Source organism: Neolamprologus multifasciatus, chromosome 7, assembly GCF_963576455.1.
Source record: "Neolamprologus multifasciatus chromosome 7, fNeoMul1.2, whole genome shotgun sequence".
Taxonomy (NCBI): domain Eukaryota; kingdom Metazoa; phylum Chordata; class Actinopteri; order Cichliformes; family Cichlidae; genus Neolamprologus; species Neolamprologus multifasciatus.
The window spans coordinates 14,413,055-14,436,847 of NC_140445.1; the positions used below are offsets into that span (position 1 = coordinate 14,413,055).

General features: G+C 39.1%; 3 protein-coding genes across 4 annotated transcripts; all 3 read left to right on the forward strand.

Annotated features, from left to right (window-relative positions):
* The first annotated feature begins 1,184 nt into the window (after positions 1–1,184).
* On the forward strand, positions 1,185–5,001 carry LOC146513957 (uncharacterized). Its single transcript, XM_085167470.1, has 2 exons — positions 1,185–1,635; positions 2,124–5,001. Exons 1-2 carry the CDS (start codon positions 1,511–1,513, stop codon positions 4,378–4,380), a joined length of 2,382 nt encoding a protein of 793 aa, XP_085023596.1. The 5' UTR covers positions 1,185–1,510; the 3' UTR covers positions 4,381–5,001.
* Positions 5,002–6,809: 1,808 nt separating this feature from the next.
* On the forward strand, positions 6,810–10,929 carry dtwd2 (DTW motif tRNA-uridine aminocarboxypropyltransferase 2). The gene is made up of 6 exons (XM_085167474.1): positions 6,810–7,057; positions 7,287–7,377; positions 8,625–8,719; positions 8,802–9,000; positions 9,562–9,690; positions 10,122–10,929. Exons 1-6 carry the CDS (start codon positions 6,891–6,893, stop codon positions 10,299–10,301), a joined length of 861 nt encoding a protein of 286 aa, XP_085023600.1. The 5' UTR covers positions 6,810–6,890; the 3' UTR covers positions 10,302–10,929.
* A 1,014-nt stretch (positions 10,930–11,943) lies between these two features.
* Positions 11,944–23,449, forward strand: LOC146513959 (cytotoxic granule associated RNA binding protein TIA1-like). 2 transcript variants are annotated; one of them, XM_085167473.1, is made up of 12 exons: positions 11,944–12,115; positions 14,019–14,115; positions 14,361–14,459; positions 16,772–16,826; positions 16,958–17,045; positions 17,563–17,638; positions 17,788–17,893; positions 18,970–19,068; positions 19,152–19,236; positions 19,361–19,502; positions 19,653–19,798; positions 21,475–23,449. In XM_085167473.1, exons 1-12 carry the CDS (start codon positions 12,090–12,092, stop codon positions 21,611–21,613), a joined length of 1,158 nt encoding a protein of 385 aa, XP_085023599.1. In that variant the 5' UTR covers positions 11,944–12,089; the 3' UTR covers positions 21,614–23,449. The 2 variants fall into 2 exon arrangements, with proteins under 2 accessions (XP_085023599.1, XP_085023597.1); XM_085167471.1 differs by having other exon boundaries at positions 11,945–12,115; positions 19,650–19,798.
* The last annotated feature ends 344 nt before the right edge of the window (positions 23,450–23,793 follow it).

Sequence of the window (23,793 nt, forward strand, 5' to 3'; positions counted from 1 at the left end):
ATTAATCAGTCACACTTGATTGGCAGCAACTTTGCTGCTACTTGCCCTCTGTGCCATTATTTTGTGTATGTGTGTGGGGGTGGTATGGTATTATGGGATTGAAAGGAATTTGAAGGACGTGTGTAAATATTGGAATTTCATATATAATGTGTGTTTAAAAGTATTTCTAGCTAAAATAGACGTATATTAATGTACTGTCACTAAACATTGAGTGGTAATTGTATTTTCTATGTATTTGATATTCAGTTACTCTGTAATTTTCGTGCCTATTTATCCAACAATCTATACACACACATACCCACATATATAACATCTTAAAATGTTAAACATTTGCTGCATTAAAAATATCAAGGAAATACTGTAAAATAGTATTTGAATCTTGTGATGGACTGCATTAGTTCACTACAATGACTGCAAGTTTTTTTTTTAATAACAACCAAAACCAAACTCAAAATTAACTAACAAAAACAGACCTTATAGAGAAAACAGCGTAGCTTAAACAGTGATTAAGCAGACCTATGTAGAACACACACCAGTAAATTAGCTAAGAAACAAAAGCAGCGCCTTAATAGTTACAATACGTAACACAAGAATAGAACAATGATATCCAATATGAAATGAAATAAAAGCAAACAAACAAAAAATCCCAGTCATTCCCCAAGGATGTGACACATTCAAGTATGCACTTCCTGTATTTGCAGTGGGGGGAACAATTATTTGAGCCTCAAAATTTATATAATATTAAATTCACACAGTTTGGCATGCCCACTGGAAAGTTTTATGATTTACACAGGGTATGTCAGACTAGTTTACACTGGGGAACTTTTACCCAGATAGAACATGTTGACTAAACCCTCCGCAACTCCGTCACGCTTTCATTTCCCACATAGCATCTCTGACACTCTGTGTGACAGACACGAGCAGGTGGCTCAATCAAAATGAAAGAAAGGTAGATTTTAAAAACTTATTTGGCCAGTTACCACAAAAAAATGCTCACTAGTGGGACAGAAAAGCATGACAAGTCTAACTTTTTAATCACAATTTTGGTTTTTACTATTTTTCATTGAAATGTGATTTGATGCAAATGAAAAAAAAAAAACAGCTTAAAGATTTGAAACAATCTTACAACTCACTTACAGAGAGACTAATGATATCAGATACATGATGCCAAGAAAAAATTATAAATAGACCTGGCAAAAATAAATAAGACAGAGACACTGCCTTAATGTTCCTGCATTTTCACAGTTCAGATTATTTGCAACTGCTTAACCCAGATTAAATGTTATTTGTATGTAGTGATTTCGAGAGTTCAACCATTGTGAACAGGAGATGAATTACTCTCCCTGCATGCTGCAAATGTTTCAGATGAAACAGTGGAAGGCAAGTTTTCTATTTCAAGATTATGCTGAGCATGAAAACCCGACTCGAGCACGCTCACTCGCTTCGTATGTGATCAGCAGAGCAGCATCGAGTCGTGTTGAGAGGCTGAAGCAGATCCATACTGCTAACAATGGCTACAGCAATGGAGGATTTTGCACAGTCAGATGTTGACCCTGAGATGACTGTGTTGACATCTGAAGATATTACAGAACAAAACCTTGATGTTACTGATGAAGTGGAGACCCTTCAAAACAGGTGCTCTTTATGCTGCAGGTTAAAGTTTCATCTTAATGAGATTTGTTTTGCAATTTTGTTTTTGTTTTTTACCACAGAAGAAAGTTTTTGATCATTTATGAATTAGAGTCTGTGGTGAAACATTTATTTTACAGTAATAAAATATGCTGAATTTATGGAGGAAATGCCACACGTTCGTATGTTTGCACTGGTCAAGCAGAATGGGAAGTTCTGCAGGGTGAAATTTCTTTCTTTCTTCCTACTTAATGACACTTGTGTGGCGTAAAAATGCTCATGGAGCACAACAAGCATCTTCAAAGGTTGATAGATGTGATGCTTTATGCAGTTCAGACTTTGGTGAATATAAGTTGAGACTCTTTCTCCCGCTTTAGGCGCAGTGCAAAAAGTATTAAAGCAAAAGAACACCTGCACAACTTAGAAGTTATTAGGATATATTTTGTATAGTTTTCCCTTAACCTCCCAATATTTGTGCGTTACTGTGCCTTCAGCTTACGCGAGGCTGTCCACGATGATAACGTCCGGCCTAAGATGCAGTGCCTAATGATGGACTCCTCCTTCTCCATGGTAACTATGCAAGGGGAGGACAGCGGAATCGCATGGGAGACGACCCCCAGTCGCTGCACCACACCATGGATGTCTGAAGCTGGACTCCCCTCTGTGGATCTCAGCTCTGTGGTTGCAATACAGCCTGCAACACCTGGGTCTCATCCAGCAGGCAAAATCATTTTTGTCATGGATGAGGAGCTTATCTCAAGAAGGAAGACAACCAAGGAGAGGGCAAGTGGGCCGAAAAGCAAAGCAGATAGAAAGCGAGAAGTCCTGGCAGAAAGCTCTGAGAACATCTCAGGGCGGCCAGAGTTAGTGGAAGTCTCTCAACCAAATTTGAAAAGTGACGGAGAAGGAGACCAAGAGGAAACAACTGATCCTCGGGAAGACAAAGAGCAGCAGCTGTTCAGCTTAGTGTCAGAAGGCTCTGAAATCCTCAACATTGTTGTTCCCCAAAAACTGGCCACCGTGGATGAAGAAGTCAGCAAAGAAATGGTGGACAATCTTTCATACCTGGAGGAAAGTCTTGTTCCTAAAGCTAGTGAGGAGATCCATGAAAATGAGCTGCTGATCTCAGTAGAAACGGGCCCAACAATAGATTACCAAGCCAGCCCCCGCCCTCCTGTGGATCTAGATTCCATGGATCCACCGGGAGCTCCGGTGGCCAGAATGCAAAGCAGAGCAGCAGCAGGAAATGTGGACTACTTTGAGGCATTCGCCCTGATTGATACTCAAGCTCCAGGAGGTCCTGCTGTGGCTGCAGGAGGACAGGTGGAACCAGAGGCAAAGACTGCTACTGAGAGTCAGTACACTGAGAAACATGCACAGACTAAAGAAACCACCAGCACCAAAAGTGCAGATGTTGACAAGTCAGACACAATCAGTCTGGTGGAACTTGCTAATGAGCTTTTAGATGAAGTCTTTTATGGCGGTACAGACGAATACTTTCTGAAAAGTCCAGGGGCAACAGATGGAGGTGGAGCAGCAGAAAGTGCATTATCTAGGCTTCCCTCAAAACAGAGTGGTTCAAATTTGTTTGGAAGCCAAGAAGATGTCCTCACACCAATCTTTCTACCCGAAGGGCCCCCAAAAATTATTGATCCCATTTTGCTGGAGGAACCCAAAGCCATGGCCTTTCTTTATACAGACCTTTACGAGGAAGCACTCGGCAGCCGGAAAAAAGAAGAAGACACTGAAAGTGTGACCTCGGAGAAGTCCTTCCACAGCAGGCATTCAGACCGAGAGGCCAGGGGATATTTAGAGAAATATGTCCTGATAGATGAGACTCCTGTTGTGGAAGGGGAACCAACAGATAAAGAAAAATGCCCAAAGGAAGGACCTCGGATAATGTCTGAAGATTTGTATGATGTTGGTGTTTTTGTGACCAAACCTGAAAAAGGCGAGGTGCCTAACTCAGAGGAGGATATTACAGACTTCTTCAGGTCCAGCACCAATTCTTCTCCGTGCGACATAGAGACTTTCCCTCGACTTCTGGAAGAAGACGACACACAAACAGCAAAAAAGAGTAAATCCAAGACAGTAAGGAGTGTGTCTATAACAGTTGAAAAACCAACAGAAATCCCAGTCGATGAACTTAGCATCTCTTGCTTTGAGTTTCCCTCAGAGGAAGCAGACTGGGCAAGTATAGATGATCATCCCGCAGCCTTGGAAGAGAGCAACGTCTGTGTTCGGGATTTGTGGAAAAAAGATTCAGAAATAGACAAGCCAGTCGCTCCTCCTAGGAGAAAAGTAGCATCCCCTCCTAAGACGTGTCTAGATCTAATGCCTCTGACTCCAATTGACGTCATTGTGCAGGAAAACGAAGAGGCTGGAGGGAAGGAGCAAAGAGAGGAGGAGAAAGAGACGGCATCGCCGGCAGAGACTGCTGATGAAGGCGACGGAGATGGAGAAGAGAATGCGTTGGCTGTGGCCAAAACAGAAGCTGAAAGCGTACAGGACAGGAATGAAGTGACCACCAGAGATGAGAGAGATGGAAAGCCAACTGAAGGACAAAACTCCAAACCAGAAGAAGGAGAAAGAAGCCAGACCGAAACAGTTACAAAACAAACTGAACTAGAGACAGATGTTAAGTCATCAGAAACAGATCCAACAGAGAATAATGCTGAGAAACAAGAAGATAGTTCGACAGTTTTTCCAACTGAGCAAGCCAAAAACAAAGGACAGTGTATAATACTTTAGTGCGCTACAGTCTTTTTCAATAAACTTGGTATTAAGTGCTGTAACAGATCAATATCCATATTTGGGCTTAAAATGTCAGTAAATGTAAAGTGCATTAAACTAAGACAAATTCTTAAAGCTCAGATTTGCATATATAATCAAAGTCTTATCTAAAACCTTTGCCTTCAGATTGATCATATATCCTTTGTCTCTGCAGGTGAAGCCAAACTTTCTGCCAATAGCGCATGAGTCATAGCATGATTGATGAGAGTGGTTCACATGTGCAAATAAAAAGGATGATCGGGCATGTGTCGGTGTTTGTACGGTGTCAGAGTGCATCTTCAGCTATAAATAAGCCCTTCTGGCCATTAACTCGACACCTTATCTAAACTGGGAGCCTGTGTTCCACACAACCGCTTGTAAACATCCAAGACAGAGTCTGTGATCCGTGCAGATGAGCCTATTTACCTGTGGTTATTCCTGACAAATTATCCACCCTGCAAATCTTTGTTTAATCACGGATGTGCTTGGAATGTGAAACTTCTTGACAATGTGCATCTGTCGCTAAGCCAAATGGGGTGTGATGTTTTGCACCCTGTCAAAATAACCTGTAATTAAAGATCTTCATCAAAGGTTATAAAATTTTGCAAATGCTTTTTAAAAAATTATCATAAAAATGTTCAAAGGCATTTATAAAAGTTACGTATATTTCTCCTGCATCGTCGAAAATATATCTCCAACTTAACCAAACGCAGCTCGTTTTAGTCTGCTTTAGCACAGCTGTCTCAAAATTAACAAAATATTCCCCAATGTATGCACATAGAGAAACTGTTTGGAGTTGTTGTTGTTGTTTTTTGTTTTTTAAATTTTTGCACTGCGGGGTACAGTATTCTGCATGTTTGCATTGCTTGCAGATACACTGTACAGTAGTTGCGTCCTGAATCCAACGGTGCCATCTGAAGCCTCAGCTGTGACCCTGGGTCGACTGACTTTCAAAGTCAAACTATACTATACTATACTATACTATATTTTCAAATGGACAAACGATGTGTGAATAAAATGCATACACAACTAAGTGTACATAACTATTTTGTTTCCGTGGGGCAAAAGCTGTGTTTTCAAGTATATTAAAGCGGCCTTACTTTTACATTAAATAGCCTTTGGCGACACCCAGCGTACTTTCTAAAATAACCCTTTTCCTCCACACCGACAGGTGGCAGCCCTGAGTTAATGACGTACTAACAACTTACAAGCAACTGTGTCGCAGAAATACAATAAATAGAACGGATGTGTCAGTGCATGTTGGTAACTTGAGTTTTTGAACAACAAACCGCTAACTGACTGCAAATGAAAAACAAAACGAAACAACGACGAGTATAACAAAATGATTGCTGTTATATTTATGCCTATGAACTGATTATGAACATCTGTAATCATCCTGAGAAGGACAGCAAAAATTGTAATGAAACACAATTTCGACAATAGCTGCTATTTTTTTTAGCTCTTCAAACAATAATATATTATTTTTCTTTGTTGCATATGATGGCAAACTGAATATATACCGATTTATATACCAGTATATATATATATTGTCCTTAGAGATTATAAAAGTATTCTGTTTCTGACATGATTGGCGTTTTTACCAATGATGCATGAAAGCAGTCTGGATTATATGCATACATACACATATTGAGAGTATATTTGAATCTTATGAGAAAGGGGGAAATGATGGGGTTATTGTTTAGTCACACACAGCTTCCAAACTAAATAGTTAACAGTTTATTGTGAAGCTCACTTTGCACCACTTATCTTGGATATGACAATAAATAAATAAATAAATAAATAAATAGATGTGACAAAATAAGGAACTAGTCTTAATTTTAGTATCTGTATCTGTATTGAGACCCCGGATGTCAAAAAGTTCTGTGTTAATTTCTGTTAGCATATACGGGAAATCATCTGGGCTAATATCATATATACATGTGATAATGGCTAATACTGGTTAATAATATCGATCTAGCTTTAGTCCTTTTACAGGTTAACTTTGCAGTAGCAACAAGTGAAGTCGCCCCATAGATCATTACTCTTACCTTACTAACGAGGTAAGAGTAGCCAGAAAAGGTCTCTGTTATGATTATGAAACAAGTTATTTTAGCCATCCAATTCTAAATGTATATAACATACTACGTGATAGACGCATACCAAAGGAGATGGGAGGAAAAGAAAAAGAAGAGAAACACTTTGTATAAACGAATTCAGCCTCGGACTCTCCTGTAATAAACATTTCCTACTGAGAATCTTTATTTCCCACCAGCAGTTATGTGCATTGTGTACTCATTTATTTTCATCCATTGTAGAGGCGAGGTATGTACCCAAAATATAAAGCCTTACTCTCATACGCACTGTGAACTCTACGAAACACTTTTAATTACGCCGCCGTGTGCCTTCTCTCTCTAGTTGGTCTACTTCTACACCAGAAGACGGCGCAGTGTTTGGGTACTCGCACAGGTTAGCTTGTTGCTAACTCCACAATGGACTGCGCTCCCAGTCTGTGTCCCGCCGTCACTCAAGAGATACAAAACGCCCCAGAAATGTGCGACGGCTCCTCGATGGAGGACGGGTTGGTTGACGCTTTTGGGGATCTGGCTGCCCTTCCGGTGGAGGCTGGCGAGAGAAGACCGACATGTTTCCGTTGCCGGTGAGTTGAATTAAAGAGCAGCTCATGCTAGTAGTTAGCCGAGTTGGTTGATCCAGGCGGCGTATGAATGTTCCCGTCTCCTCGCGTAGCTGGCATGCTTTAATGAGGGAACAGATCCGTGTCGTTACAGAAAGCTCAAGACCAGCTGAAACACACACAGATGAGGGCTATAGGCTGGGAAGTAACTGGGAAAACACAGCCTCACGTCTTCAACTTTCCTCCCATGTAGTCGCCCTCAGAAGGTGTGTCTATGTCCTTTTCTTCCACCACAACCTCTGGAGGTCTCCACATGTCTGTACGTAGTGCAGCATCCTGCAGAGGTGAGTCAAAAGTCATGTTTTAAGACCCAAAGTCCTTGATCTGTTTAAATGTAGCGTTTGTAAAGCTTCAAAAATACATCTATGTTATTAAAAGTTTTTCAAAAGCCCCCAAAAGTCACTGTTATTGTTTATGAAAATCTGTTAGATTAAACCTTATGTTGTGTGGTAGTGTTAGCAGTGTTAGCTGTATTGTTATATGCTTGTATTGCACATTGATTTGAGCCTCTATGGGTTATTTTTTGCCTAGCAAATTCAGCTTGCATGAGTTTCACTTTGAGACCTAGCTGACAAAAATAGGATATAAGTAATAAACTATTATAGGACATGGCTTTAACTTGAATCAGCAGAAAAGCTGATAAAGTAACAAAGAGAGAGGGAATTTTACACTAAGATGACTGTAGCTGTTGAAGATTGATTTGATTTAAAAATGATGATGAATATTTAAGTAAAATAAACACCCAAAAGTATTAATTGTAGAGACAAACATTATGGACTATAATAATCTTACTACAATGATTGTTATGAATGTTCCCTATCTCCTCCTGGAGGTATTGATCAAGCTGGATGAAACTTACTGACTAAACTACCTGCCAGGATTATCAGCATCTATATAGGTTTTTATAACACAAATAATTTACAGATTATACATAGTATGTGTAGTAGCTGATCTCAAAACAAACAGTGACATGAGGTGTACTTTACACTAAAACGGAAAATTCCCAGTTAAGTTACCTCGCTAATCTAAAATCCTGCATGATGGTACAGATGTCTACTCTGCTGGAAAAACTGTTTCCTGTAAAATAAATAATAATAATGATGATAATGATGGCAAACATATACATTGATGCCAGTATCAGCTGATACAACCATAGCTTACTTTATTAATCAAACTATCTGAAAGAACAATTTCTACATCGCACCATTTCCACGCATGTTTTGCTGACTTATTTCCATTAAAGGCAAGTTTTGATATTGACCCATATCCAGAAAGATGCATACATGTACATCTGCACCAGACCAAGACTGATATTGTGTTGAGAGTTAGTGGATGAATAAGGAGAACATCAGTGTCTCATTTCTCAGTGTATCACCCTGACATCGCCATCGGGTGTGTTTGAATGCTTTGGAATCAGATTACCGTCTTGCTCCTGACAGTGGACTCTATAATGCGCGGCTTTCATGACAGTAATAAACACACATTTTATAAAAGGTTAACATGAGAGACTAAAGGTTTCGATCTCTTGCAGGAGAGCCGAGTACTCCGCACAGTTCCTCTACTTGCTGCTTGCTTGCCACAAGGAAAATGCAATGTTATAGTTGGAAGGAGATTTAATGAGGAAAAGTAAGTATGCGTTAATTGAGCGTAGCTAAATATGTGTTATATTAAAATTTATATTTTCTGCCTTCATTTATTTTCTGTGCAGGCACCCGGAGCTGGCTGCGTTGTGTCGGGACAGCAGAACGCTGATTCTGTACCCAGGACCTAAATCGGAGAACCTTGAGGAGTTGGTGCAATACCAAGAAGTGGGCACTGCGAAATATAATGTCATCATCATAGACGGCACCTGGAGCCAAGCCAAAAACATGTTCCTGAAAAACAGCCTTTTCCACCTGCCCAAACAGGTGCGCGTATTAAAGGACGTTGTAGAGAATATAAACTCTGTTCTCTCAGTTGCTAAGCCTTTTTTCTTTCTAGGGTCTAAAAGCCTGAATTGGGTGGAAAATTTGGATTTGTGTGTCCAACTGACACAGAACTATAACATGCAGGTGTGCACAAACGTGATTAGTCAATACAACGGCACAAACACACAAATCAGTTGATCCAGGCTGAGTGAGGGAAAACGTAAACAAGTAAATGAAACACAGAAGTCTGAAAGGGGGGAAAAATTAGCTCATATATCTGATATCAGATAAATCTGTGTCATAAATTTTGTGTAAGTCCGCCTCTAAGTTGAATGTGTGTAATGTTGACAACCAACATTAGAAGATGTTCCAGCTCTGATCACGTGTTTATGGACAAACCATAACTTTGAAACTTCACACCTGTCAGAGATGAACGCTGAAAGCGCTCAATGAAAAACTGCCAGTGTTGTGCATTCCTTAAGAATTACAGCTTTCATAAAATTCATTGCTTTTCATACATCAACATTGTGATTACTGATCACTTCTGCTTTGGTTTACCAGGTGCAGCTCAATAGGACTTTATCAAGTCAATACGTGATCCGCACACAACCTTCCAACATCTGTCTGTCTACTCTGGAATGTGCCGCTGTCGCTCTGTCGATCCTGGAGCGGAATGATGAGATCCAAGAGGTAAAATACCAAAACAGTTATATAGTAGTATAATAAATATCTAAAATCTGTAGTATACAGAATCGTAATTATTTTTACATCTAATATTTGCATTACTTTTAACTCTGTGTTTAGTCTCTACCAACTGCTGAGATAAATAACTAGATTTTAATGCTAAAAGCTTGACTGTGTTCAGCAGATCGTTGCTAAATGGACATTTCCGCTCTTTAGAATAAAATGAGTTTTTTGCTGCTGCCTTCTTAAAACAAGGGTGATGAGTGGGTAGGCTAAATGAAAAGGGTAAAAGGATGGTAAAATGAAGCTTGGAGATAAGAGTGCGTGAGAAGCTGGGCAGTAATTCTTTGTAGGTTCATTATCATGAATCATGTCAAAACACAGAGCCTGGTGTTCTTTATCACGCTCTCCTTCCATTCCCATCTGTGCGTGTGCAGGTTCTGCTCAAGCCCCTGAAAGCACTCTGCTCCTTCCAGCTTCAGCACGGCGCTCAGATCCATCATAGCAAGGAACATCTGCTGAAGAACGGCATGTACGACAAGCCCATGCCAAAGAACAAGCGCAAGATAAAGAGGATGGAGAAACTCCTCAGTGACCACAGCATCTGCCCCAGATGAGGGCACGTCAGAGCAGAGAGGACAGGCCCTGTCAGCTCTGCTTCTCCTGCTGTTTGCACTGTGTCGGACTGTGCGATCAGAGTACAGGGATGGAAACGATGAGACATAAGGGGACTTTTTTCCTTTTTGGTTTTTTGTAAAAACACTTGTATATGCTGATAAATATAATTTATGTATTTGTCATTAATTGTAAGTAAATTACTGACAAATAAATGTTGTACTTGAAGCATCAGAGTTAAGAATAAATTAGGTTTCTTACTTTGTTTACATCACAATAGCTTGAATTTTTTAGAAACGTGTGGTGGTTCTGTTGTGATTGGATTCACGTGGCTATACAGCGGGTCACATGTGGAAGGGCTGATTCCACTGATATTTTTAATAAGCAAAATTTCAATTTCCACAAAAAATAATAAAATAAACAGAAATCAACACAAAACCTACCAAAGATAAATAACACACTGGTAAGAAGAGTGACAACTGAAACTTGCACTATACTGTATAAATGTATAGCTTTATAAATGGTGTTTGGAGGCTTGCCAATAATGTTTGTTGGATGTTACAAAAAGCTGTTTAAGTATTGCAGTTTTTCAATGCCACAAACTATCAATAAAATGGAAAACAAATCTCATTTTAGGAATATGTGTAGAATTTTTCTTTTGTTTACACCAAATTCTGGTCCTACTATCTGAATGTCGCAGCAGATATCCCATGTGCTTCAGGGTTCAACATGTTGTGAATTCAGAGATGCTCTTCTGCACACCTTGCTTGTACTCAGTGGTTATTTGGTTTACTGATATCTTCCAATCAGCTCAAAGCAGTCTGGCTGTTCTTCTCTTTATTCATTACTTTTCTCTCCAGGGCATACCTCCACCTCTCTAGGTTATCTTCCACATGCTTTCTACTCTCACTACAGTTCAGTGTCCTCTGCAAACATCATAGTCCATGCCAAGTCCTACCAAACCCCATCTGTGAACTTGTCCATCACCACCGCAAACAAGAGGGGAGTCAGAGGCGAGCCCTGATGTAACTCTTCCCTTCCCACCGGAAACCCATCTGTCATTCATACTGCACACCTCACCACTGTCTCATTGTCCTCGCATGTCCTGCACCACCCTCTGCCACCCTCTATACCCCACTGCTGCTCACTGATTGTCACCTCTTTTCTTAACCTAGCTTAAACTTCTTCCCATTTGTTTGTAGTATGGCTCATCAGCTTTATCCATCTGTGTATACATAATTTAAATTGTAATATATTGCATGTCCTAACATTTGCCTCTCAAATATAGAAAAGAGGAGAAATCCAAAACTTAAATATACATTCTCAGATACACGTTTCCCAAAGTGCAGTGTAGTTACTTTACACAAAAGAGAATATAAAAAACATCGGGATTGAATGAAGTTATTAAAAGTCGCACAGGTTTTTACATATTTTATTGATTAGAGATCTACTTGTAATGTATATATTATGGAAGAAAAAACATTTACACGTGCTTTTACATGTTTTCGTGTAATAATTATGCGCGTTTTCTCATCTAATTCGCACTTGTGGTTATTTTGTAGCCTGTCTAGAAGTTGTCTTTAGGCTGAACTACTGCGCATGCGGGACTCGCGTCGGCCTCCAGTTGCTCCGCCATCTTTGTCGGCTGCCTATTGTTCACTCTTGAGCTAACAACGGCGATAAACCAGTTCGCAATAAAATTACTCGACAGTGTCACCGGCAGCTGCCCGCGACAGTCGTGGATTTGCTCTCGGGGTTGCGACTTGTTTTCGGCCAGCAACTGAAACAGAATGGACGATGACCAGCCCAAAACCCTGTAAGTGTATGCCTTTATTGTTAGCTAAACGCTTGTGTTCGTCACGTAATGCTCAGCGGCAGTTTCCAGGGCTGACTCCGGTCTCGAAGCGGTTGTTTCTTTAGGACAGGCACATTGGAGGCTCCCGTCTATATAATAACAGTTGAATGTCTTGTGTAAGCTTTTGTTAAACGTAGCATAACAACGCGTTTATAACATCTAAACACATGGTAACGGTCTATCTCTCGTATAGTCGACACATTGGTTAATGCTAGCCTGCTAGCTAGTTCCAGAAAAATCTAAAATTAACGCGTCCGTTCACGTTTCTTGCTGAGAATAAGACGGCGTGAAAGTTGAATTGTTTCTAAAATAAATAACTGTTGGCATGCTTAGTAAACGACACTTTAAGTAGTAACTTGGAGAGACTCGCTAAATGTACCAGAGACTTATCTATAGCGCTGTTAAGTGTTGCAATAAGCAGAAGGACATTAAACTAGCTGGCTTTTCAATGGAGTTCGACGTGCCATCACCCTGATAGAGTCACCATTGTATAGGCCAGGAAACTACATATATGTATATGCGTTTGATGCTTTAAGTGTTAACATGGTGTCAGCCAATGTTGATTTGATTATGAAAACGGGTTTTTATTACCTGGGGGAAGATTAATTCTATTTAAAACAGTTCTATTTAAAAGACATGGTTGATATTTCTTTATTTAAACCTCTCCCTACTCTTTGGCTGACATTTAAATGCTATAATTACAGAATCATTAAGCATAAATAGCGTTCAGATTTGCATTTAATGGAGCCTTACAAGTGGACTAGTAGTGGTGTCTGGTGCTGATATTGTTTTGTTTATTTTCTGTGTTTTTTTTTTTATTGTTTTAATCTGTAAGTCGTCATCTTAATTAGTAAAATATTAAGTAATTAAGTAAAATATGTTTTAAATATGTTTTATTTGTAAATAAATAAAATATGTTTTAAAAAAACAGCAAGACATCGATTAAGATTTCAAATATTTTTTCTTGAAATTCAAACCCTTTTATCAGCTCAGTAAGTATGATATATTTTTTGAGATTAAACCATCTTCCAGTGTGTAAAAAGCTTTAAATTGATCCTTGTTGGGCTACAGCGTTAATCCAAGATATCATACCAATAAAACACCAGTATTTTGAAGTGTATTTGATATGGAATGCTTTCATAGTAGAGAAATTTAATTTCATAACAATTACTTGTCATTTTAGCTTGTGGCAATATTTTAACTGAATATTTATCCCAACACAGAATATAATCAGTGATTGTATTTTATTGAAACATGATCATGTCAGCTGCTTTGCCATCTTATGGAAACATGTACCGCCTTGTTATTTTTATCTTTTCCAAGAAATTACAAGAAAGCAATCACCTCCACCTGTCTGAAATTTTCTAGACCGTACCCAAAGGAGGGGTATACGATAATGCATATGTCCTATACAGTTGGATTGGATGAATGCGTGGTATGTGGTTGTGATTTGCTGAGTTGTTCTGGTCTAAGAATTACACATGTAATGGTCCAGCGAATTCATATCTATCAAGTTGTTATGATGTGTCTGGCCTCCTGCACAGTCTGCCCAGAAGCCTCCCTTATCTAAAACGAAACAAAGTATTTCCAGTAATGAGGGTGAGGCTGATATGAATGTGCTAAAAATGGGAAACAACAACTTCTTACAGTGTCCTGACGTGATGCTTCAAACATTTTCTGGAGTTAGGATAAAAATGGATTAGGAAAGATGTTTCTCTGGGCTAATTTTTTAACAATGATAAACTTTTAGAGAAGGGAAACCCTGTTGCCCTGTTAGAGCATCTGCACCAGCCATCGATGGCTACTTTGAAAAACTAGCCAGCACTGACTGTCTCCTGTCTGTTGTTTGTTTTTGTGCATCTAGGTATGTGGGAAATCTGTCCCGGGATGTGACCGAGGCACTCATCTTGGAGTTGTTTGGCCAAATCGGACCCTGCAAAAGCTGCAAAATGATAGTAGATGTGAGTTTGTTTGTTTTTTATTTATTTATTTTTCCGTAACTCTTTTTCTTCTCATTTTCTTTTCAGCCCTTGCAATCTGGTTTAGCTACTTGCTTGAGTCTTGTAATGTTCATCCTTTTTTTTTCTCCATTTTACATTGGTGTTGCATCCTCCCAATTTAATGCTTAACAATGACGTCACCATAATTATTCAAGCTTTCATATTGCTCACAGTAACATAACTTATGTGTTTCCTCTCCAACCCAGACAGCAGGTCACGATCCGTACTGCTTTGTGGAGTTTTATGAGCATAGACATGCCACTGCCACAATCGCAGCCATGAATGGTCGGAAAATTCTGGGTAAGGTAAGCTATCGTATCTCCTGGGTGAGTCAACTAGGTCAAGGCTGGGTGGGCACAATTTGAAATGAAGCGTGTGGAGAAACTTGTATCTTGTTAAACCTTATCACACTGCCCTGTTCCTGCTCCACTTCACTTAATTTGTTTAATTCCCCTGTGCAAACCATTCTTCTGTGCACAGTCTGAAATGACCAGGGTGAGAACACTAAGCACTGATCTGTGTAATCTTACTGTTGTGAACTTTATGAATCCTAAAAATATGTAGTCTTGGTTCTCAACAGTGTGGGCTTTTGGTTTTGTGCGTTTGCTGCTCTGTTGGTTGTGTGGAATTAACTCAAATCAGTAGCTGCACATCAAGAAGTGACTGCAAATCATGCAAACCAAAGAAATTAGATGCAAAAATGACTTAATAGCATATTCTTTTCACTGTGGTAGATTAACAGCGGTAGAGTATTTTGTTCAGAGATTCTCAGATAGTTAAATAATATTTAATTCGATATTTTGTTGATACAGACATCAAAGATATGACCTTTTTGTTAATTTGTTTTTAGTAATTTTACCCGTTAGCTTATTAATTTGTTTAAAGAAATTATTTATTTTTAATTTCAATTATTTTTTACAGATGAAATGAAAATGAATGAAAAATGAGAAAATCTATCAATCAAATTTTAGTGGGACAACAGTTGATGTGTCAATTATGTTCTAGAGCTGCCACCTATTGTTTGTTCAGACCAAACACAATGCAGAGGTTTTCCTGACTTTACTCACACGAATAAAGTGTCCAACATATCACTGTCACCTAGATGCAGTTCACAGAAACATATTTCAGACCTCACCAGGAAGTAGAGTCACTTCTCTTACTTACTTACTTACTTCAAGTCCTGTTCTCTCTCTCTATCTTCATTTAGGTCTCTAAGGCAAATCATAAAGCACTGGCTAACTCAAATTGTGTTGTGACTTTAAGCTTATCCCCCATTTCTGCTAATTAGTGTAATTAGGAGAAACAACAGCTGATACTTTGGTGATGGAGCATAAAGCAAAGTTGGCGCCAGAGTTGAGAAATTTTGTAACTAATGTCTTTGCCTTTGTTTGACACAAATGTGTAGCTTCCACAATGTTTATATTTATCTTTACTTCACATTTGGTCTGAACACACTGTTGGGTGAAGTTTTCATTCTAGTTCAAGGCCAGTAACAATTTAATTGAATGCCATAGTTACGGCACATATATACAATGGAAGCGTTAGAATTTTAACCTTAGACTAGAAAATCACAAAAAGGAAGAAAGTGCATAAATGTGGTCACTGAAGCTTTAAATACAGTGTTTTATTTTTTTATTTTTTCAGCTTTATTGAATTATTACAGAACTCCTGAAGTCCCATAACATTAAATGTGTCACATATACACAAGGTACAGAAATTCCTGGCTAATAAATACATTTATTTATGTATTTATTTTAACAAAAACTTGTTTTAAAAAAATAAATAAATTCGCAAACGTCACCATATGGTATTTCAGGGGCTCTGTAGGTTACAGTACAGTGTCTGACATAGAAAGTGAAATCCAGTATGTGAGTGGGTATAAACACAGTGCTGCCTTTTACTGTCATTTCATGCTCCATGCTGTGCCTGCTTTTAAATGCCGATGTTCCTTAAGTGAGTTTCCATCTGTGTATGAATTCATTTACCGTGGCCCTGCTGTGTAATCATGCAACATGTAACATTCTCTGATCTCATTTGATTGATGCTCTTCTGTCCCCCTACATCTTTACTGCTGTGTGTTCTTTTGCAAACTTATTTCCACATAGAATCCACATAAGAGCTACTTCCAAGAAAAATACATTCAGTTGAAAATATTTTATCCTCAACAGGTATTGAAGGACCATTTGAGGAGTATAACAAGTTCGTAAAAATCACTTGTTTGTAAGTCCCTTGTTATTTGGACCTTACTTCCTACAGTTTTGCTCCAAATTTTTACTAGACTGAGAGTGAAATGTTCCTGATTATGAAGGTGAAATCTTGATATCCCTCTGTGTACGCCACTGTATTTTTACTGTGTATTAATTACTGCAAAGGTGTATAAAATTAAATGGCAATGGATAAATCAGTTTGTGTTGGTGCTTTAAGAACCCGAATGTGACATACAGAGATCATCTTATTTATATAAAAAAAAGTTCTCAATCACAAAATGTGGCCTAAGTAAAAGTGGTGTGTGAAAAAGCCTCTAATCACAGAAAAACAACCTTCCTTCCTTCCACAAGCACGCTACATGTCTCACCTTTGTCCTCTTCCTTGCTTTCTGCATCTTTCTCTCTTGCAGGAAGTCAAGGTCAACTGGGCTACTACACCAACCAGTCAAAAGAAAGACACAAGCAGTGAGTAAAACTGGTGATGTGGTTGCACAGTATTCTCTGGGGTCGTCTTAGCTTTTTAAACAGGGAACATTGGTCAATAAATAAATGAATTTTGTGTTTTACTGTGTTATGCTTTTTTTTTTTTTTTTAAGGTCACTTCCATGTCTTTGTTGGAGATCTAAGTCCTGAAATCACCACAGATGACATAAAAGCAGCTTTTGCTCCATTTGGAAAAATATCGTAAGTCTGTTCTTGTAATATTTAGTTTCTGGAAATTTGTGAGCTGAAAACAGCACAACCGAGAATGTGCTAGTAACCAGTGCTTCTGTGCCACTCAGTCTGACTTCCACTGGTTTGTGAAATGAATTAATAGATATGGTGTAAAGGCCATTGTAGGTATTAGCACACACTACCTTAATAGTTGGTAAACCTGCACTAATCTAACCAGATCTGCTGGTGCTTTCATGAGGAGGAAAGCATCATGGAAATAGGCTGGAATTTATTGCTTAAAATGTGATGCCCATTCCTCAGTAGTTCTAGTGCTGGACCATCATTTGATACATTTTTATTTTTGGAAACCATATGAATCAGGGCAGGTGAACACTGGTTGGCTCTGACTCTTGTAGGAAAATGATTTAATGTGCTGCAATTGCTAGCTTTACATGGTCAATATTTGGTAATATTCGGTTAAAATATGTTCTTTATAGGTCAGAGTCTTTCAAGCTGTTTGTTTTGACCGAGTTTCATTTGTTTGCAGGGACTGTCGGGTGGTGAAAGACATGGCCACAGGTAAATCTAAAGGCTATGGCTTTGTCTCCTTCTTCAACAAGTGGGTAAGTGTGTAAATTTTGACCGTGTTAGAGGAGTCAGAAACAGGTTCTGATTTTTCACTTAAGTCAGAGACAGTATTTCCATATTGTATTTGATAATGTTTACAAATGTCTTGTTTTTTTCTTCTTCTGTGCTTGCTTTGTGTAATCAGGATGCAGAGAACGCCATTCAGCAGATGGGAGGACAGTGGTTGGGAGGGAGGCAGATCAGGACTAACTGGGCTACAAGGAAGCCTGCTCCAAAAACTACAAGTGAAAGTGAGTGAGAATGAAGATTTGGGAGATTTTCTTTTCTCTTTCCCTTTCCTTTTTCTCTTGAAGTAAATCCTCTTGTGCATCTCTGGACTGCTTTTCAATATAGCTGCTATTTTTAAATTGCTCCCTAAAACCCCTTTCTCACTGCTTGCACTTACCTGTGTCACCACCTCAGACATCAGTTTCTATTCTAACCAGAAACATGTTTCTTATGGAGAAACACTAGTCTCCAGCTTCAAACCAGCAGTTTTCAGCTGAAGAGTTCAGTTGTGCGTGTGTGTGTGTCAGACCAAACAGACCATGTGTGTGGTTTTGTATGATATTGTGTAGTGTCCCCGCACTACATACGTCCGCTGTGCTTCTGTTTTTGTTTTTTAATGGTTGGTAAAAGCTTGTACTTTTATTACCACCACCTACTTCTGGTTGTAGCTCATTACACAATAATAGGCAGTATGTAAATATAGTTTAGTAACTTCTTGAATGCATGACCATCCCTTATGAGTTCCTGCATGCAGATGCAATCTGAAAATAGGAGTCAGGGAAGCCGTGCGGACATGCACAAGAAGGTAATAAGAAGAGCACTCATAGTGGGTGTGCCAGTGGAATTCAGCAAATAGAAGTGCTCTTGTAAAACTGTCCATAGCTTATTGATAAAGCAACACTTGACTTGTCTAAATATGGGAAACAATAAATATTTGCATGATACTGAAATGGCATCTGTATTTTTTTTTTTTAAATTTACTACTACTATTTTTAACAAGGGTTGGGGGAGGGGTATTCTGGTGCGAACAGTGCAGATACTCCAGGTCTTATTTACTGCTCAATAGGAATCATGTTAAAGTTTCTGCTAAGCATATTTTTCAACAGTCCCTAAAAAAAACCCCCAGAGAATATAAAATTACTCATTCAGATTTGTTTCTTCTGTGTTTGGCTAATAAAAAAAGTTGGAGCAGGTTTGTGTTCTGTTTGTTCTGTTTCAAAATGAATATAAATGCACTAGCACTATAAACTAGCTCAAAGCAAATATGCTGCAATAAAACATTTTGATAACAAAGCTAATTAAAAAATTCTCATTTTAGCAACCAATACCAAGCAGCTATCTTTTGATGAGGTGGTGAACCAGTCAAGCCCCAGCAACTGCACAGTCTACTGCGGAGGAGTGACAACAGGACTCACAGGTGAGTCACAGTTTACCTCTGTGCTGCAGGGCTGCAAGCACTGCCCACACATTCAACATTAAAACTGTTTTTCCTGTTCATAGAACAAATTATGAGACAGACCTTCTCGCCTTTTGGGCAAATAATGGAAATCAGAGTTTTCCCGGAGAAAGGCTATTCATTTGTGAGGCAAGTTGTCTTGTTGTTATGCTTTCTAAGTCTAAATTGTCAAACACACCTAGGCTTAGGGTGTTTTAATATTATCCAATCTAATGCCTGCGAATTTTTTTTTCTTTCTGTTTTTTTTGTGCAGGTTCAACTCCCATGAGGCCGCAGCTCATGCTATTGTTTCTGTCAATGGCACTTCCATAGAGGGCTATGTTGTTAAATGTTACTGGGGTAAAGAAACTACAGACATGGTCCAGGGTCCCATACAGCAGGTACAGATGGCACAGGTATGAACCTTTTAAGATTTTATTCTGAACGTATTACAGATCGACTACAATGACACCCACTCATTCAAATGAGAGACTGACTGTACTTGTGAGTGATTTTGATGCAATGTGATAGTCTGCCTCCTAAAATATAACTCTGCATGTCAGCAGAACACAGTGAGCTTCGCAGCGCAGCCCTACAGTCAGTGGGGCCAGTGGTACAGTAACACACAGCAGATTGGCCAGTATGTGCCCAATGGGTGGCAGGTGCCGAGCTACAGCGTCTATGGACAGACCTGGGATCAGCAGGGCTACAAGTAAGTACCAAAGATGATTACAGTCAAAAGAAGTGAGCTGTTTGTTCACCTCAGCCTTGTTTCTTTTCTGTGTCAGGGGCTGTTATTTACATTACAGTGAATTAAACATTTTTCATGTTGTCTTGATACTTTAGAATTTCTACCAGCCTTTACAACACACAGTGCATCATTGAAGCCTAGGTAACAGTAGGCTGCTTAAGACAGAAGTAAAGTTAAAGACAGTGAGAAATATGGATGTTGTCACCCACTGGTTTGTGACGTCCTGTTATGAAGCCTCAGGCTCCAGCTGCTGAGCAGTTCTGTCGTTGCCATCTTGGTATTTTAAATCAAAAATGACAAACAAGGGATGGATTAGACATTGTTACACAATGAGAGTGTAGTTTCACAAGTTGTTAGCTAGTTAACATGCATGCTGGGTAATTGTCCTTTCTGAAACTTGGAATTACCAAAATCGACTTAGGGTTTTATTCTGCATGAGCAGAAATAAGTGACTGAATCCACAAACCCATCAGGAAAGTACTTACAGAGGTCTGGACAGGGGCTGTTTTCCCCTTTTAGGCTTTTATACGACCACAAGTGTTTTTGCTGCAGCAGCATCTCCTGCTAAAAATAATGCAACTTTAAGGCTCATTCACTCTTCTGACCTGGAAGCTACATCCATATTTTATACTGTGTATTACTGTGTATTAGTGTAGTCCCTCACTCATAAAAGGCTGATGGGGTATTGTCGTCTGACTTTAGTCTGTCTTTGTTTTTCTTGGCTACATGCAGAGCAGTGCAAGTCCACATTTAATTCAATTCAGATACTGTTAAAGTATTGAAAAATGCTGGCATAAGAATAACTTGTATTCCTTTTAATAACTCATGTTGGAATTCATACATTGAAATCCCTGCATCTGATGGAATCTGAACAGCTCAAATTATGTGCAAAGGAAGTTCTAATTGAAACTAGAAATGAGTAAAGCTTTAAAGCTGTTTTCTGCTGATATGGAGCACCAGTCTGATACCAGCAGCTAGTAAATGCACCAAAAATAAGCTGTAGTCTGTGCTTTAGCCCTCAGATTTATGCTATAGTTGCATTTACTAGGCTTAGTGGTAGCACTGACAGCTGTCGGTATTAATTAATTAATTTATTTTAAATGTGTAAGACTGCAGTAGGATCAACATATAATTTGCTACCTTATTTCCTGCTTGGCACTAGTGGTCTACTATTAGAATAATAACCAATACCCAAACTAGTGATATAAGGATTGGGCTGATATCTGATCAGTGCATCTTTACTCTGGTTCATGTCTTACTTGGCTGCATTTGTTTTTACCCCTTAGCCATAAAAGGTTGATTTGCTATTGTTGTAACCCCGCTGGGTGGATAGGCGACTTGGACACCTAAGTTTGTGAATGCGATAACTCAAGAAGGCAGTCACCTAAGCTTTTGGAATTGATACCATAGATGCATCTACTAAAAATCTTTGATGAGTTAGAACCTCAGTGACCTTGACCTCAAGGTCAAAATAAGTTTTCTGAAAATCTCGTGAATACAAGAACTTGAGAACAAGGCATGATAGGATTTTGAAGTTGATATCATAGGTGTTTCTGCTAGGAGGCTGAGGGGTAGCGCAAGCAGTGGTCAGTATTTTGCATTTTTTCTAATTGTTCTGTTTTTGTGTGCTGTTGCAGTCATTTACATGCTGGTGCTGGATGGACAGGTGTGGGTGCCATGAGCAATGGAGGCATGGTGGAGGCTGGGCAAGGAGTCAACGGGACGGTGCTAACCAACCAGGCTGGCATGGGTACTGCTGGCTATCACACTCACTGATCACAGCGTCCGTCTCCCTCTAAGCCTCCGAGGCCACAAGGATGATACTCTTCTGGGGAAGGAGTGCAGTAGAAGTGCTCTGTCTGTCACCTCACCAAATTACTTTGTTAGTGAAGCTGGTACGCCATTTTATCAACCATACAAGCCCCAAACTTCACTCACCGCCCAAATGTGCAAGTGTAAAGATAATTAGTCACACTTTAACACAGTTAAAGCTATCGCTAATGCACCTTGCATTCCTGGGCCCATTTTATTGTTTGGTGTACTACTGGCCAAATGTAAATTCTCCTACGATATTTTGAGCTGAGCCACAGTTTAGTTTAAAAGGAACCTGTTTCTTGAATTAGATTTCTATTCAAACGGCTGCTTTAATGTTTGTTTTCAGCCCCCAAGAGCCAAAGAGCAAGGGCAGGATTTTATACCAATATTCAACGATCGTCCAGGGCGAAAGAGGTGACGAACTCAATAGTTGGCATAATTGCTACAACCTACAAGATGTGTCTTGAATAAGGGTACGGGGTTTTGTTTTGTGGTTTTTTTAGTTTTCTTTCAGTTGGAGAATCAATGTCACTGTCCGTCTGTCCGGTTGCTAAAGTAAAACACAAGTCCGAGCGAGTTCTCAGGGTGCTGTCAAGTCATTCTGTGAAATGTAGGATATCACTGAGTAGAAGGAGCCGGCAGGTTGAGGGAAGGATGCGGATGCAAACAAAAAAAAGAACAACAACAAAAAAATCAAAGTAAATTTGAGCGCTACTTCACTTGTTATCCCGGACAGGACTGGGCAGAGAATCCCGTTCGGATTAAGAAATGTGTGTGTGCTTACGTGTGTGCATGAACTGATGCTTTTACACACAAGACGATACCCTGGTCATCTTCCCCTGAAACTGAAAGGACTATGCCATCTTTTCTTTTTCCCCCTTTTTTGCTACAAATCTAATAGATGAACTGCCATTTCTTTTTTTTTTTCTTTTTGTTGAGCAAATTTAAAATGCTGTTATTGTAAAAAGAGCTTTTGCCTTTTTGTGTTTCATTTCAGTACTCTGTCTTATAAAGAAATGTTGAAGTGACACCATCTAATCATGTGATGCGCAAAATCTTCTGTTTTCTTTCTAAAACATGAAGTGGCTGTCAACTGTCAACTTTTATTTTTTAAATTAGATAATCTCAAATAAAATGCAGGGATTACTGCCACTCTTATCTTACTTATAGGCAGACAAATATTGCACAAATACTTAAGTTGTCACAAAATTTGAAACATTAGAGGGTTTTTTTGTTTGTTTTGTTTTGCATTCCAGTTTATTTGTGATTTCATTTGGAAGTCTGTTTTATGTAAATAACAAAACAGTCTGTTCAACTGTACTGAATCTGTATAAAGACAACATGATGATTAAGGAAGTGTGCTTGCTCTCCTGGTTGGGGAAGTGGATTCCATAAATGAGTAGCAGCAATGACTAGGGCGTGTTGGAGAGGCGGTGCAGCATTTCAGTCTTTTACGTGCTTGGTGGACACGCTGGAAAAGCCTTTAAACTTATAGTTCTTAACTTATTTTGTTTTCCCCCCTACCTGACAGTTTGTTTTTGGGTACAGAAGCAACTTCATAAGGATTAGATTTTGTTTACTGTGACCCCAGTCATTTAAACACAATCGGGGGAAAAAACCTTGCTGTGCTGCCTTATCAGTGACCTACCTTTCATTAAACCAAAAATCATCAGAGTAGGCAGTGCTTAAGAATGATTCCAACCCAAAGCAAGTTCTGTTAAAGCTCCAGTAACATGCTTTGTGATTTTAATTTAATTTTTTTGGTCTGTTGTCCCATTAAAGTGCTGATACTTAAAACGGATCACATTTATGCTGTTTGCATCTATGCTATACAGCAGGTGGAGCCTGAAATGGAGAACATTATTTGTAGTCTTGTTACAACTTGCTGCCGTAGAGGCAATCCAGTGTATGCAGATGTGGTCAGGACAACCAAGATCAAGATCACACTAAGCCTCAGAATGAAGGGAAAATGGTGATTTTAAGTGATTTTGAACATGGCCTCATTGTGGGAGATGGGTGGATCTGAGAATATCAGAAACTGCTGAACTACTGGGGATTTTCTCACAACCACTGTTAGGGTTTACAGAGAAGGGTCTGAGAAGGAATCTGGTACCCAGGGAGTGGCAGTTCTCTATAATGTC